This window comes from Labeo rohita, chromosome 23, assembly GCF_022985175.1.
Source record: "Labeo rohita strain BAU-BD-2019 chromosome 23, IGBB_LRoh.1.0, whole genome shotgun sequence".
In the NCBI taxonomy this organism is placed as follows: Eukaryota; Metazoa; Chordata; class Actinopteri; order Cypriniformes; family Cyprinidae; genus Labeo; species Labeo rohita.
This window is the reverse complement of record NC_066891.1, coordinates 7,228,817-7,247,034: the sequence shown is the minus strand read 5'-3', so window position 1 is coordinate 7,247,034 and position 18,218 is coordinate 7,228,817. Positions and strand designations below refer to the sequence as shown.

Sequence of the window (18,218 nt, the reverse complement as noted above, 5' to 3'; positions counted from 1 at the left end):
TCTACAGCCTGCTACCCCCTCCTCTCGCTCTCCCTCCCTCCCTCCCTCGCCTTCTCCCTCTCTTTTCTCTCGCTCGCACACTCTCTCCTGCTTAAAAAGCGAGAATCAGTGATGTGTTGAGGAATAAAGACAGACTGTAAAGCTTGCAAGGTTCTGACAGGGAAAGAGGGTCAACCGCACAAATATGCAGTTACGTGCAAAGCTAATCAAGACCGGCACCTCAATCAACCAAATTTTGCACTCGATCCAGTGCCGTATCAGGCGGCAACGTGCCACATATCACAGTCACAGTCAGTACAGTGATTCAGGAGCCGCCGTGTCCCCCCACCTTTTCTTTCCTCGACACTGAGCTTGCTTGTTACCAAGGTATTCCGAGGCGAAACTCCTCCTTCTTCATGCACTGATTCCATCTAGTCTCTGGCTCCCGTTCGCTATCTCCATATCTAACCCCCCTGCTCTGTGAGCTCACTGTCCTTGTCAAGGTGTGTATGAATGAGTAGGTGATTGTGTGAGGGCATGCAATATTATTGACAAATTTATTGACTGATCTGTTTGTCAAGTGGGCTTGATTAAATACTACACTGAGTAAATACTACACTCGAATTGATTCAGTACAATCTGAGATAAAAAGGTACAAAAGCTGCCACTGGTGCCGTACCCATTCAAAAGACACCAATATGTACCTTTAAGATTCTAATATGCACCCATTACGGGTAAATAAAGGTACAAAGGTGTACCTTTTTGAAAGGGTATTGCCTCAATGACAGCTTTTGAACCTTATTTCTTAGAATGTATCAGTGGTAACAGTAAAAAAACAATAGCTGTCCCATGCAAGACTATTTGGATGTCTGAAAATATATATATAATGCAGAAGTCCTAATGCATTTCTGGTTTTACACTTTTAATAGAAAATAACAGAAACCAAAAGGTTCACATTCTGAATAAACATGTTACGACAGCCATGCTAACGTAACGTTGACTGGCCTGCCTCCTGTTACTGTTTTGAAATAGTTTGACGACAAAGCAGGAAATGTTCATGGGTAAATGACATCACGGTATTGCAATAGTCTATACACTACCAGACAAAAGTTTTTGAACAATAAGATTTTTACCATTTTTAAAGAAATCTCTTCTGCTCACCAAGCCTGCATTTATTTGATCCAAAGTACAGCAAAAACAGTACAATTTTGAAATATTTTTATTATTTAAAGTAACTGTTTTCGATTTGAATATTTTTTAAAATGTAATTTTGTTATGTGATTTCAAAGCTAAAATTTTAGCATCATTACTCCAGTCACATGATCCTTAAGAAATCATTCTAATACTCCAATTTGCTGTTCAAAAAATATTTATTATTACTATTTTCAATATTTAAAACAGTTAAGTTCTTTTTTTTCAGGATTCTTTGATGAATATAAAGATCCAAAGATCAGCATTTATCTGAAATAAAAACACTTTTGTAACATTATACACTATACTATTCAAAAGCTTGGAGTCAGTATATATATATTTTTTTTTTTGGGAAAGAAATGATAGAAATGAATACTTTTATTTAGCAAGGAAGCTTTAAACTGATCAAAAGTGATGAAGTGATGATAAAGACATTTATAATGTTACAAAAGATTTCTGTTTCAGATAAATGCTGTTCTTCTGAAATTTCTATTCATCAAAGAAACCTGAAAAAAATCTACTTAGATGTTTTCAACATAGTAATATTATTAATAAATGTGTTTTAAGCAGCAAATCAGAATATTAGAAGGATTTCTAAAGAATCATGTGAGTGGAGTAATGATTCTAAAAATTCAGCTTTGAAATCACAGGAATAAATTACATTTTAAAACATATTCAAATAGAAAACAGTTCTTTTAAATAGTAAAAATATTTCAAAATTAGTTTTTGCTGTACTTTGGATCAAATAAATGCAGGCTTGGTGAGCAGAAGAGATTTCTTTAAAAATGGTAAAAATCTTATTGTTCAAAAACTTTTGTCTGGTTTGTCTGGCTTGATTAAATACTACACTGAGTAAATACTACACTCGAATTGATTCAGTACAATCTGAGATAAAAAGGTACAAAAGCTGCCACTGGTGCCGTACCCATTCAAAAGACACCAATATGTACCTTTAAGATTCTAATATGCACCCATTACGGGTAAATAAAGGTACAAAGGTGTACCTTTTTGAAAGGGTATTGCCTCAATGACAGCTTTTGAACCTTATTTCTTAGAGTGTATCAGTGATAACAGTAAAAAAACAATAGCTGTCCCATGCAAGACTATTTGGATGTCTGAAAATATATATATAATGCAGAAGTCCTAATGCATTTCTGGTTTTACACTTTTAATAGAAAATAACAGAAACCAAAAGGTTCACATTCTGAATAAACGTTACGACAGCCATGCTAACGTAACGTTGACTGGCCTGCCTCCTGTTACTGTTTTGAAATAGTTTGACGACAAAGCAGGAAATGTTCATGGGTAAATGACATCACGGTATTGCAATAGTCTATACACTACCAGACAAAAGTTTTTGAACAACAATTTTTTTGTACCATTTTTAAAGAAATCTCTTCTGCTCACCAAGCCTGCATTTATTTGATCCAAAGTACAGCAAAAACAGTACAATTTTGAAATATTTTTATTATTTAAAGTAACTGTTTTTGATTTGAATATTTTTTAAAATGTAATTTTGTTCTGTGATTTCAAAGCTAAAATTTTAGCATCATTACTCCAGTCACATGATCCTTAAGAAATCATTCTAATACTCCAATTTGCTGTTCAAAAAACATTTATTATTACTATTTTCAATATTTAAAACAGTTAAGTTCTTTTTTTTCAGGATTCTTTGATGAATATAAAGATCCAAAGATCAGCATTTATCTGAAATAAAAACGCTTTTGTAACATTATACACTATACTATTCAAAAGCTTGGAGTCAGTATTTTTTTGGGCGGGGGGGAAAGAAATGATAGAAATGAATACTTTTATTTAGCAAGGAAGCTTTAAACTGATCAAAAGTGATGAAGTGATGATAAAGACATTTATAATGTTACAAAAGATTTCTGTTTCAGATAAATGCTGTTCTTCTGAAATTTCTATTCATCAAAGAAACCTGAAAAAAAATCTACTTAGATGTTTTCAACAGTAATATTATTAATAAATGTTTTTCTAAAGAATCATGTGAGTGGAGTAATGATTCTAAAAATTCAGCTTTGAAATCACAGGAATAAATTACATTTTAAAACATATTCAAATAGAAAACAGTTCTTTTAAATAGTAAAAATATTTCAAAATTAGTTTTTGCTGTACTTTGGATCAAATAAACACTTCTTTAAAAAAACATTAAAAATCAGGATATACAGATATATAGATATACACACACATACTGGCAGTCAATTAAGTGGTATTGAGTTTACAAATCAATAATATATGCTATTGATTGCTATCAATCATGAAGACACGTGTCACATAAAACACAATTCAACAGAACATTTAAGAACATTTTTTATTGATTTGCTTCTGTATTGATTAGTCGATTAGTCACGATTACTATTGTACATAGTTACGCTTAGAAATTTCAACTCTTAAAGGGACAGTTCACCCAAAATTCCCCTCAAAAACCACAGTATTTAAAATATCTTATTTTGCATTCCACAGAAAAACAACATGCATGCATCTTTGAAATGGCACAAGTAAATTATGAAAGAAACTACCCTAGCAACCAACCACAAGACGTTAGCAACCGCATAGCAACACGCTGGAAACCTCTCAGAACACCTTATTAACCACATAGCAACATCCTAGCAACCACAGGCAAACACGACTTACATTTCACTATAGTTTGTTTATTTATACAGCATATTATTGTTCTGCTAAATACAAAATTTCACAGTAGACATCTACTTGGAGATCCAACACTCATAAATATATATTCCCCTTTCTTTCTTCCCTAAATCGCTGTCACTCTGCCTGTCTCCCACTCTCTTGGCTCCCCGCACGCAGTAAGCCACATTTAAATGTGTCAGTCCTATTCTCAAATCCCTATGCTCAGAAGCCAACAGAAGCCAATGACTTCCCCTTTACAGTTTCCTTTACTTTTATTTTATTCCCATCAAGCATAATTTGAATCATCATATGACTATGTGGGCTAGACAAATCATAGAGCATCCACTTTTCATCTCATCTGTTCTGCAACTGTGTTTACAGACATCATGAGTGCAACTGAACAAATGGAAAATGATAAAAACGGGTTAAAAATGTACATGATAGAAACAACCTTTAGCAGAATAGCTTAACATCACTGTGGCAAGTTACATAGGTAAGTACTAAAAAGTTCTGGCTTGTAGATAGCTAAGGTGTGAGATTATGTTCATTACGTCTTCATGTTGAGCTGCAATCTAGAGTGACGGATGCATAAACGCTCGCAAGAGGAAGTGCATGGAGGAAGTAAATTATAAGGAGTATCAACAAACACTATATTAAAGATGCATTAGTCTGTCACCATATGCTCTGACCTAAAAAGAATGCACACATGGCAATGCTTCCTGCTAACATGGTTTATAAATGTTGCATCCTAAAATAAATGAACTTTAGGTCTTGCTCGATGGATGCCAGATTAGTTCAAATCAGATAACAAATTTCCAAAAAAAGAAATAAGTGTAATCTTGTGGAAAACTAAAAATAATTAGGTCAGATATGCAGAGTAAGAGTAGCACTATAGACAGGTGGTGCTTGAGATGGAGAGGATGTGGCTTTCGTGGGCAGCAAGAGAGCGTCAGACAGGAAATGGACCAGCACTTCGTGTTCAAAAGCTTGCCAGCGTGACGATGTCTCTAAGATGGTGCTAATGTTTCAACCTGGGCCTCTTTAAATGAACATCCACGATTCTGATTTTACATCCGGACTGTAGTAACAGTTCATCATCACAGTCTAATGGAGAAGCGTGTGCATTTGGAGACGTCTACTGGATGTGTAATTCAATTTAACATGAGTTAAAACATTTATGTTCCTTTTTATCTGTCTGGCCTTTCTAAAATATACATTCGGGACATTTTATAACATGACATTATTACAAGGCTCAAAATAACGAATAGAAAAATTGGTGCCATGTGAAATAGCTTAATGCAAAATGTGCATTTTTAACTTATACAACTAAGCTGATAAACGCTTAGTAAACTTGTTTTCTTCTAAGGATGATCTAGACATGAAATACTATCAGAATCTGTCTTCAACATTAAACAGTGTGCAAGTCTTGGTAAGTACAGACCACTAAAGACGCTGAAGTCAACATCACACCTTGCAAAACGCTATGGGAAGTGTTCTACGGGACAAAATAAGCAATTGCATGATATTTATGAGATTTGAGGCTCACCTTGAATGCTGTGGAGGAAAACCTTTAGTCCTGTCCTGAGCTGCTGGTCCTCAACCCTTTCCAATTGTTTGAGAAATTTGTTTAGGGTGTTTTGCAAGCTTTCATGTCTTCTCACCTCAGCTCTAATTGCAGTCGAGTGTGTAACTTTATTTGAGCTATTCATATTTGGACCAACGCGACTGCTTAAAACGCATGGAGTTTCTCCTGTAACCCATCAGCATTTCCTGCCCGTTCTTTCATGTCAGTGTCACGAAGAGAAGCAGAAAGCCTTTCAGACTCTAGGTATGCAGCTCGGAGCAGAAGTAGTTTTGCTTGCATGAATTTCCTCTCTCTCTCTCTTTCTCTCTGAATTCACTTCCTGATTTTTAAAAGTGTCACCATCTCATAGGCCGCTTTCTCGCAAACAGGATTTTGTGGTAAATTCAAGGCAACCGTTGAAAAAGAAAATAATAAGACTTTGGTTTTAAACTGCAAATGAGGCTTCAAAACGACAGACTCACATATATTTTTAGATTTAGAGCTGTAAGGGTAAAACTTAAAAAAAAAAAAAATTATGATACCAATAGGGGAACTGTCAAACAGGTTTGTCAGACAAGGGTATTTTTTTTTGTCAGACAAGGTTATGTCAGGTCACTTGTTAACCCCAACCCCATTATTATTATATAAATTATCAAATAATAGTTTTTAAAATATAATTTTAGTTTATTAATTACAATATATTTTTAGCCTAAATAATAGTTTTGTTTTTCGTTTTTATTTATTTTCTTTTATTTAATATAATAGACTATTTAATAGCAGGTACCTATTACAACAAATTATTATTATTATTATTATTATTATTATTATTATTATTATTATACTAAAAAGCTAAATTGGGCTAACTGTCCCATGCTGTTCGTCAGACAAGGATATTTTTATGTCAGGGCAGTTGTTAACCCTAACCCAATTTTTAATTATATAATAAATCAATTAATAGTTTTTAAAATATAATTCAATTAGAATTTATTTATTACAGTATCTGTTATTAGCCTAAATAATAGTTTCATCTCTATTTTTATTTTTTTATTTCATATAATAAGTTATTTAATAGGAGGTACCTATTATGACAGCCTAAACAGTTGTTTTATTTATTCATTTTTTTATACAACAGGCTAAGAACAGGAGATTACGACAACTTACTATTATTATTATTATTATTATTATTATTATACTAATAAGCTAAATTGGTGCTAATTGTCACATGCTGTTTGTTAGGCAAAGGGGTTTTTTAATGTAAATTTGGGCAGTTTTAATATCTGGTCACATTAATATATGGGACAATATAAGTGTTACATGTTTTATTATTATATTATTATTATTACTATAAGGACTTTCATGTAATTATGTATTATTTGTTATTGGCTTAAATAGTGCTTTGATATTACATTTTTATTTTTATATTTCATATAATTGCTTATAATAACAGGTTCCCATGTGACATCCTTTTTTAATCCTGTACAGTGTCAACATGTCGTTATAATGTTTGTGCCTATACATGAATTGACATTTAAAAATAAACCTATCCTGAGAAATGTGTCATTTAGCCTCGGCCTCCCCTATACAATTCCATAAAATATTAATACCTAAGTAATATTTGGCATGATTTGGAGATGAAAAAACGTACTTGAATATAAATTTCACATTGTCTCCAGGGCTTCATAGTGTCTGACTCAGAATGTGGGTCTGTCTTTATCACCAGTCCTCAATGCAGCATCCTGTGTCTCACACGCCCGTGACGACAGAGGGCGGGCCGAAGCGTGACGTGGTTTGTTGCTACTCTACTCAGCCAATCACGCTGAAGCAGCACACAAGCTTCACTTCAGCGCTGGTTTAAATATCAGTCAACATGGAGCGAAGGCTCGCTATTTACTATAATCATCAAATCAGAACACTCTTATTATTATCTCAATAAACTTAGAAGTAAACAACTTCACGTTAAGCATGAACACTTGCCTTCACTGTCACTGAAGCATGCATATTTGTCGGCAAATTTACTGTGAAACAGTCCCTGATTATGTCTTCATGTGTTTAATAAATGAGTATGTTGCCTTCTGTGGGCTAATAAACAGCAAACTGCATTATGATAATACGCTGCTGTTCTATTTGGAGGTTTGTTATCGCGAGATCAAAGGAGGACAAGGAACGAACATTTTGTGCTTGCATTTTTGGAAAAAAATTAATACATGTTATTTACCTTTTTAAAATGACCTGTGTAAACTAGTTTAATTGTGATATGAAACACTGATATAAAAAAATAAATAAAAAGATTTTCATTTTTTCGACACCCTGGCTGTTATTTGTATTTTTGTGTATATTTATTTATGTGTATATTATTTATTTTTGTATATTTATATATGTTTTTATATATACGGTAGGTTTTATGTCAATGAAAACGTTTATGGCAATAATTAGGAAATTATCTCTGATCTCTCCTAGCGTCTTATCGCGTACATTACAAGCAAAGCACGTGTGTAAAAGTTCTGCCGCTAGAGGGTCTGCGGTTCCGATTGACGTCACCGGCTAGTTCAGCCCTACAGATGGGAACCGATTTCCGCGAATCAGTTCTTTCGAACTGTTCATGTCAAAGAATCAATCAAAACGATTCAGCGATTCGTTTCTAGCATGACCTACTTGCGTCATCACGTAGTCCCTTGACATTCCGCCGTAGATTCTCAAAAAAAAAAAAAAAAACAAACCAAAACTTAAAAACTGTATGTATGTTTTATTTCAATTTAATTAACAAAAGTAATTAATGGCAATTTCATGTGTTTTAGTTTGTTGCACCCGTGATTCAGCTATTAAAGCATACACTACCATTTATTTTCATTTTCAATGTTTTTTTTTTTTTTTTTTTTTTTTTTTTTTTTTTTTTAAGTAGTCTCTTCTGCTCACCAGGCCTGCATTTATTTGATCCAAAATACAACAAAAGCAGCTATATCGTGAAATATTTGTACTATTTAAAAATAACTGCTTTCTATTTGAATATATTTTAAAATGTAATTTATTCCTGGGATCAAATTTTTTAGCATCATTACTCCAGTCTTCAGTGTCACATGATCCTTCAGAAATTATTCTAATATGTTGATTTGCTATTCAAGAAACAATTATTATTATTATTATTGTTGTTGTTGTTGTTGTTGTTGTTGTTGTTGTTATCAATATTTAAAACAGTTTAGTACATTTTTTCAGGATTCTTTGATGAACAAAATGATCCAAAGATCAACATTTATCTGAAATATATATTTATCTGAATATATCTTTTTCTTTTTCTTTTTCTTTTTTCTTTTTTTGTGTCAAGAAACAATTATTATTATTTGTGTCAAGAAACAATTATTATTGTTATTATTGTTGTTGTTGTTATGAATATTTAAAACAGTTTAGTACATTTTTTCAGGATTCTTTGATGAACAAAATGATCCAAAGATCAACATTTATCTGAAATATATATTTATCTGAATCTTTTTCTTTTTCTTTTTTCTTTTTTTTTTCTGGGAAAGAAATTATGTTAATATATATTAATACTCTTATTCAGAAGAATGCTTTAAACTGATCAAAAGTAATAATAAAGACATTTATAATGTTACAAAATATTTCTACTACAGATAAATGCTGTTCTTCTGAACTTTCTATTCATCAAAGAAACCTGAAAAAAACCTTCTCAGCTTTTTTCACCATAATAACAACAACAACAACAACAACAACAATAATAATAAATTTGTTTTTTAGCAGCAAATCAATATTATAATGATTTCTGAAGGATGTGACTGGAGTAATGATGTTAAAAATTCAGCTTTGAAATCAGAGGAATATATTACATTCAAATAGAATAGAAAATAGTTAAATACTAAAAATATTTTAACTTTTTTTTTTTTTTTACCGTACTTTTTATCAAATAAATGCTGTCTTGGTGAGCAGAAGAGACTTCTTTAAAAAACACTAAAAATCTTACTGTTCAAAAACTTTTGACTAGTAGTGTAGTTATTTAGAACCTAAATATAATTTACATTGGAATAAAACCATGCTAAATTTCATTTAGTCGCTGACTCCAGATAAGAACTGTTCAGACGGTTTTGCATTATGGTTTTGCATACTGGTTTATTGAGTCATAGAAAAGATTCGACTCAAACAAACGATTCGTTCATGAGTCGGACATCGCTACAGTGCTCGCCACAAGAGAAGAAGAACAGCTTATAGCATACTCACGGTAGCGAAAACAACATCAGTAGCACCTCATTTTCCCACACCGGTAAATGCCTGAAGATTCAACATGGTTTGCGGAGGATTTACGTGCTCGAAAAACGCCCTCTGTTCGCTAAATGTAGTTTATATGGTGAGTCGCACACACATGATTATTTAGCTCAGTTAGCCCGTTAGCAACGGCTAATCCGGTATATATACCTAAAACCTTTAGTTCACTTTATCTCACAATTTGTACAGGATTTAAAGCGTGTTTTGAAGAATTTACTGTATTTATATTCAATACAAAAGTGTCTGTTGATAGGTCATAGGTGAGGTCTTTGTTTTCTAGCTATCAGTAGATGAATCAGCTAGCTGTTTATCTTCATAGGCGGTACTAGTTAAACAAAACCTTTTAGTTTTATTTTCATTAGAGAGTAAAAAAATCGGTTTTAGGTATTAATTTTAAGGTATTTTGAGTTTATCTGTTGTCTGTAATCTCCTGAATGATATTTCGCCATCCAGTGTTGCATAACCGCCTCTGTGTTTGTGTAATATGTTTTTTATTTAGGCTAACTTAATCGGGTTTTTTTTCTTGAAATAAGTGTATTTGTAAATTACAAATGCGTATGTAGTTGTGTCTATTTCACTACTGATTACCTTGGGAGATTTTGGTCTGGCAGCTTTATGTATGTGTCTGTCAAAACTCAAATGTCACGTCAAATATTGTTGATATTCATGCTTGCTTAATATGATGCGTACAGGACTGAGTCACTGATCATACCTCCATAATGCCTCTGACTCACATGAGTAATGACAGTACTGGGTTAAAGTCATGGTGTTACAGTGACACTTAGCCTAAAAATAAAGGACTTTGCACTCTAGTCAGAGCTGTAAATAAGAAGTTGCATTGCTAAATGACATTGGGTGGTGTAGTCTAGTGGTTAAAGATCTGTGCTAGTAACCCAAAGGTTAGAACATTTAAAGGTAAAGAAGCTTCACCTCAGGTCATCCACTGGAACTGCTTTTGTTATGAGTACTGTAAATGTACTGATTAGATATGAATTTTGAAGTCATCGCTATTCAGATCACTTTGTGGTGTGTTTGGTTTGGTTTTGGGTCACAATGTTCTCCATAACGCTATAATCATACCCCTCATGCTGGCATTTAAGGAGGAACTGTGTGCACATTGTTCGGTCGGCTTTGGGTTTGACCTGTCATATGCTGCCTGTGACAGTAATGATGTTCGGTAAGGTTATTTTGATGCATATGTTGCTCTCTGGACCTGCAATCCTTATCCTGCTGCCCTTTGCTTTGGGTTATACAGATTCCAGACAAACCCTGAAACTGTAGATTGACCCTAGTCACCTTTTAGCTTATAGAAATGATGTGTAGAATAAACATTTTAAGTGAGTTGTGCTTCCTGTCTTCATTATAGTAGTTGTAATCAATTCAAAAGCAATATAATGTAGTCATCTTTAGGCAGTGCAAAATTCCCATCGTTTTAATATCTGTATTGACTTGAAGTCAACATGAAATTTAAAATTGACTGTTTACTCTATTAGCCTTATTGTGGATGATTCATCATTTGTCGTGTTATTTTTTTCAAGTCCTTCTCTAGCTAACTACCTTCTCTCCAACAACATGGACATATGGAGACCATACCCAGCTAGCATTTGGTTACCATGATATGTTTAATGTTTAGCCACTGCTGATAATTGTAACTACACCATCTGGAGACAAAAAGCGTGTTTTTCCATTGATGAACATTCATAATTTGCCATCTTTTGAGTCAAAGATATATTTGCAAGCAACAAATGAATTGTAACTTATTCTATTCTATTTGAGATATCTTTTTATTTTATTTTATTTTATTTTAATGTATTTAATTAATTTAATTAAATTTAATTTTGTTTCATTTTGATTTATTTAGTTTTTGGTTTTACTTTTGTTTTTTATTTATTATATATATATATATATATATTTTTTTTTTGTCAATTCTATGGAAAAACAATGATGTTATACTAAAAGTTTAAAAATGAAAAACGGTTGCATTTTGTTTTACTTTATAATTATTTTTTAGTCATGTTTTACTTTTTTTTGGTTTGATTTCATTTGTTTTTCCTTTATTCAGTCAATTCTATGGAAAAAAATCTGTAAGATAAACTGAAAGTTTAAAAATGAAAACAATTGGTTTTATTTTTTTTTTTTTCTCAGTCAATTTTTACTTTATTTTGGTTTAATTTTTTTGTTTGGTTTATTTTCCTTTTTTCAGTCAATTCTATGGAAAAATGTGTAAGGTAAACTAAAGTTTAAAAATGAAAAACAGTTGGTTTTATTTGATATTTTTCAGTCGATTTTACTTTATTTTCGTTTGATTTAATTTGTTTTATTTTGTTTGGTTTGTTTTTCCTTTGTGTTAGTCAATTCTATGGAAAAATGTAAGTTAAACTAAAGTTTAAAAAAAAAAAGGTTTTCTTTTATATTTTTCCGTCAATTTCTTTATTTTGGTTTGATTTAATTAGTTTTTTTTTGTTTGGTTTGTTTTCCCCTTTTTCAGTCAATTCTATGAAAAAATGTAAGTTAAACTAAAGTTTGATAAAGTTGTTTTATTTTGTTTGGTTTGTTTTTATTTTTTTATATGGTTTTCTTTTTCAGTCAATTCTATGGAAACATTTTTTTTTATGTTAAACTTATCTTTAAAAATGAAAAACAAATTAATTCAGTTGCAGTTAAAGTTTTTTTGTGTAACAGTGCCAGTATAGTGTTCGTTTGTTTGTATTTATTTATTTATTTTTAATCTCCTCTACAACTAAAGTCCAGTTCCTCCTTAATTTTATCCTTTCTAAATATCCTGTTGAACTTGGAAATATGTCACCTTATGGAAGTAAACAATGTTGTAAACACCATTTCATGTTGACTTTAAGCACAATATAGTGTTATTTCATACAATTTGCTTTACAGTAAAAGGTTGTGACATGTTTCTGATTAGTCTTTTGTCATCCTCAGCTGGTGGGTCTCCTGCTGATTGTCGTAGCAGCATGGGGGAAAGGCTTTGGCATTGTCTCCAGCATCCACATCATCGGAGGCGTGATTGCCGTGGGCTTCTTTCTGCTGCTGATCGCCATTGTGGGACTCATTGGAGCCGTCCATCATCACCAAGTCATGCTTTTCTTTGTATCCTTCAGCAGCCTTTGTACTGCATGTTTTTGTAGTTCTATTCTTTTAAAACTTCCATTCTAAATACTCTCATCTCCCAGTGTTGTGAAGTCCTTGACCACAGCTGCTTTTCCACAGTACATGGTCATTCTCTTCATCGTGTTCCTCTTCCAGTTTGGCATTTCCTGTTCTTGCCTGGCCATGAATCAGGGTCAACAGGTAAGCCTAATTAACTTTAAAGCACTCTTATTGTTGTTGCACACACAAACTTGGTTTTTGTTTTGTCACATTACCAAAACAGGAGAAGCTGCTGGGCTCATCCTGGGGAATGATGAGTAACGACACAAGGATCAGTCTTGAGAAGAAGCTGGACTGCTGTGGCCTGTTTAACAATACGCAGGACCAGACAAGGTTTCAGACTGACTTACACCTCTGTGATGCTGTAAGAATACATCCTTTTGTTCCCTTTTGTTTTATTTTGGCTTTTTGACACGTTATTGAACAGATAAAGTAGAGAAATAAAGGAAACTGTGGCTCGTGAGCAACAAAAATTCAATCTGCTCCACATTACATCTTGTTCTGTAAAAGAAAAATGTCTGACCAACCTGCTACAGTTTATTTTAAGATAAGTGAATGGAGCACTTGTGTCTGATGATAACACATAGCCCAGATAGTGGATGCTGAGTTAAACAAATGTGAAAAATGAAGATGAACACCCTGCTTTCTTTTTCTCCAGCCATGTATAAAAAAGAGCTCCTGCCTCAGCTGTGGTGAAAAGATGCTCCAACATTCATCAGAAGCTTTGAAGATCCTTGGAGGAGTCGGCCTCTTTTTCAGCTTTACGGAGGTTAGTTTAGATTACATGTTGTCTGAATGAAACAACAAGGTTGTGGTAACTAGATCAGGACTTCTTTTGAAGCCTGACTTTCTGAGCTGTGGGCTCGTAAGTAAAGAATCATGGTTGGAAAAAAAACAGGTACTGGTCATAAGTAACAAATACGAATGTGACTTACTTCAAAACTACATTCCTCTTCATTAGAAGGATGAAATACATACACTACCAGTCAAAAGTTTTTGAACAGTAGGATTTTTAATGTTTTTAAAGCATTTATTTGATCCAAAGCACAGCAAAAACAGTACAATTTTGAAGTATTTTTAATATTTAAAACGACCGTTTTTTATTTATATATTTTAGAATAATTTATATTTTAGATTAATTTATATTTTAGATTAATTTATTCCTGTGATTTCAAAGCTGAATTTTTAGAATCATTACTCCAGTCACATGATCCTTCAGAAATCATTCTAATATTCTGATTTTCTGCTCAAAAAACATTTATTATTATTATGTTGAAAACAGCTGAGATTTTTTTTTTTTTCAGGTTTCTCGGATGAATAGCAAGTTCAGAAAAACAGTATTCATCTGAAATAGAAATGTTTTTTGTAACATTATAAATGTTTTTATCATCACTTTTGATCAGTTGAATGCATCCTTGCTAAATAAAATGTATTAATATCTATCATTTCTTCTGACTCCAAGCTTTCGAATGGTGTAGTGTATAATGTACAAAAGCTTTTTATTTCAGATAAATGCTGATCTTTGGATCTTCCTGTTCATCAAAAAATCCTGAAAAATGTACTGTTTTATATATTAATAATAATAAATGTTTCTTGAACAGTAAATCAGCATATTAGAATGAAGTAATGATGCTGAAAAGTTAGCTTTGATCACAGGAATAAATTACATTCTAAAATATATTTAAACAATTAAGCAGTTATTTTAAAAGAGATTTCTTTAAAAAAAAAGTTAAAATATTAAAACTCTAAAATCAAAAACTTTTGACTGGTAGTGTATAGTCAAATGATTAATCACATACAAAATAAAAGTTAGAGTTTGCCTAATATATGTGTGTGTGTGTGTGTGCTGTTTGTAATTATTATGTATATAATAATATAAATACAAACACATTCATGTGTATATATATAAAAAATGTTTACAGGTATATGTATTTATTATAATTTTTATATAATTAATATTAATTATAAATAAAAATATTTTGTACATAAATTACATTTCTCTTAAATATATACATATTTATATATAGATAATAATTACGCACAGTACATATTTTATTATGTTAGGCAAACTCAAACTTTTATTTTGTATGCGATTAATCGTTTGACAGCCCTAGTATAAAGTATTAATTTCACATCTAAAGTTTGTTGTATAAGGTCAACAAATAAAATAGCTGTAGTTGTTAGTAAGTGAACGAGAGAAATAAAATCCCACATGCTCAACAACTACATGACATTATAAGTATGACTTTGAGGCTTGTAATTTTTAAGGAGGAATATTTTTGAAGGAATAGTCCGTTTTAAAACTTTATTTCTTTTAATCTTTATTTAAAATCTTGTTGTTTTAAAATATACATACATGAGTACATTAGTTAAATTTTATATTAAAGTCAAGTTTCTCAGTAATGTTGTTGTTACCGGATTCATTAATATTTTGAAATAGCTTTTATTTTATATTTTCAGTTTAGTTTGTTTTAGTAATTTTATGCCTGTTATGCTTATGTCTTTTTCATTTTTATTGTTGTTATTTCAGATTTAGTCATTTTAGTACTTTAGTACTATATATGTTTTTTTTTTTTTATTATTTCATGTCAGCTTTATTTTATTTAACAACAATTTTATTCATATAGCAGAATACACTGCTGTTGAAATGTTTGGGATCTGTAAGATTTTTAATGTTTTTACATCAAGGCTGCATTTATTTGATCAAAAATACAGAAAAAAAATATTGTGATATATTATTACAATGTAAAATAGCGGTTTTCTATTTTATTATACATTAAAATCAGATTTATTCCTATGATCAAAGCGAAATTTTCAGCATCATTACTTCAGTCTTCGGGTGTCACATGATCCTTCTGAAATCATTCTAATATGCTGATCAGTCCTGAAAACAGTTGTGCTGCTTAATATTTTTTGGAACCTGTGATACCTTTTCTTTTCAGGATTCTTTGAATAAAAAGTTTAAAAGAACAGCATTTATTTAAAAAAAAGAAATCTTTTCTAATAATATACACTCATACATTTGGGGTCAGTATTCTTATTCTTATTCTTTTTTAATAAATTAATACTTCTATTTAGCAAGGATGTGTTAAACTGACTAGAAGTGATACCAAAGACCGGTATTGTTTAAAAAAGATTTATATTTTGAATAAATGCTGTTCTTTTTGACTTTGTATTCATCAAAGAATCCTGAAAAAATCACAGGTTCCAACAACTGCTGCCAACATTGATGATTCCAATAATAAATCAGCATATTAGAGTGATTCCGAAGGATCATGTGACAGTGAAGACATCTTTGATTAGAGGAATAAATTATATTTTAAAATGTATTCAAACAGAAACCATTATTTTATATTGTAATAACATTTCCCAGTATTACTGTTTTTTTCTGTATTGTTGAACAAATAAATGCAGCCTTGATGAGCATAAGAGACTTACGGATTCTAAAAATTTAGCAGAATATTAGAATGTAATACTAGAATATAATGTAATATACTAGAATATTAAATATTGATGTTATCATATTGCTGAGATCTAAATAAGTCATTTTTAGCTATGCATTACAGTGTTAATTTACTTAAAATGATGCAGACTTTTTAATACATAGACTTTTTGCTTATTATAGCTATTATACTCCAGTATTGTGTTCGTAATCAATATTTTTGTCCTTTCCCTCAGATCTTAGGAGTTTGGCTGGCCATGCGCTACAGGAACCAAAAGGACCCGAGAGCGAACCCCAGTGCATTCTTATAGTCTCTCAGACCGTCTGTCCTAAACTACGTTTAGTGTAGTCCAGCTATTCCAGTTCCCTTTTGCACAGGTAGAGTGGAGCGCACCAAGAGACATTTAAAGCATTAAACGCAGAACACAACCCACAGATCCCCCCTCAACAAACTCACATCTGCACAGCCGGTTCAGAACACGTTAGATACAAACACATCTATTTTAATGATAGATCTGACCCATTTTCCACACAAGGTCTGCAGAGGGCTAATTTAAACCAGCAGGAGGAGGTATCATGTATGATAGGATGCTCGTTCTGGCACTTCCCCCATCCTTGATGTGAGAAGCTCTTCCTGTTTTCTGTATGCAAACCGAAAATCTGCAATGTAAAGCCATCGATGTCTGCATGTTCATAGCCTCAGTTTCTTGTGACACAATCAGCACACTTATGTACACATAGCCAGGTATGTAGTGCCGAAATGGTCCCTGTAGTTTCAGTGTAAAGGAAAGTTAACCCACATAAACTATGTTAATGTTTAGTATCAGTTAGTCAGGGTGAAATTCTGTCATGTATCTCCCAGGAAAACCTCATCCAGGTCCGATTTGAATGACCTGCGAAACACCTGTGTTTTGTGCAATGGTATATGAAGTCCGTCTCAATGAGGTGACGAGTCCAGCCTATGGGATATTAGTTTAGGATTTAGACGTAGAACGTGAATATTTAAGAAACACTTGTGTAACTGAGCCATGTGAATGGGAGGATTTTCCCCTGCCGATGGACTGCAGTCCTCCTGTTGTACATAGTCTTTACCGTGACAGGGTCGACGTTCACCGATTCTTTTGCATTCTTATTTAAACCAGCGAGATCCTACCGCCTCAATCGGGTCTCGCTGTTCTCACTGGACGTTTTAAGTTCTCCATTTCCTTTGAAGCTTAGTATTACTCATGGATATAGTGTTTTAATATCTTATGCATTGTTTTGTGGACGTGTTTGTTGGCGTGCCATTTACTCGGTCGGCTTGGTTTAAGCCTCATGCACTAACTTGCGGTTTTTATTATTTGCAATCATGTATCGCTTCTTTCCAGCTATTTTTAAAAAGTACTAACGGCATCAGGTCCATAATTTTAGCACTGAATAATGTGCCAATTCAGTTAAATCCTCCTTAGTTTGTGTTTTGCCAAATCTCTTTCTTTCGTTGGTGCGCTTATTTGTGCTAATAGTGTTAAGTTGCCATTAAAGTGTGCGTTTTTTGCAATGTTGAACATTGTTGTTGTAGATAGATCATTGTGCACACGCATATGTTGATTCCACATGTCCAATATGTTCTTGTGTTAATTTACTTACTCATCTTAATAGAGGAACATACTGGCTGATACTCACAGTCTTAACCGCTTTAGTTTCCGCCCCACATGATCGAGAAAATGGGAACATTGGAACATTGGACCATCACTCAGTACAGCTTAAATGTGTTCTGCTTCACTTGGTCATGGTATTATGAGCGTGTTTCACTGATGGATTTTGAAGAGGTGAAATCAATGTCTGTGCTATAGTAGTTATTTATTGGCATTGTGAGAAGGCCGCAGTACCCGACTTGGTGAGCTGTAAGCACCATTTTCCCTGGATTTGCCTTGTATTTTTGAAACTGACTTTTCCAATTAAATATTCTTAGATCAA

General features: G+C 32.5%; 1 protein-coding gene across 1 annotated transcript; it reads left to right on the top strand.

Annotated features, from left to right (window-relative positions):
- Positions 1-9,551: 9,551 nt before the first annotated feature.
- tspan31 (tetraspanin 31) lies at positions 9,552-18,218 on the top strand. The gene is made up of 6 exons (XM_051096944.1): positions 9,552-9,737; positions 12,593-12,760; positions 12,881-12,961; positions 13,044-13,184; positions 13,479-13,589; positions 16,499-18,218. The coding sequence occupies exons 1-6, from the start codon at positions 9,675-9,677 to the stop codon at positions 16,571-16,573; spliced, it is 639 nt and encodes a 212-aa protein (XP_050952901.1). The 5' UTR covers positions 9,552-9,674; the 3' UTR covers positions 16,574-18,218.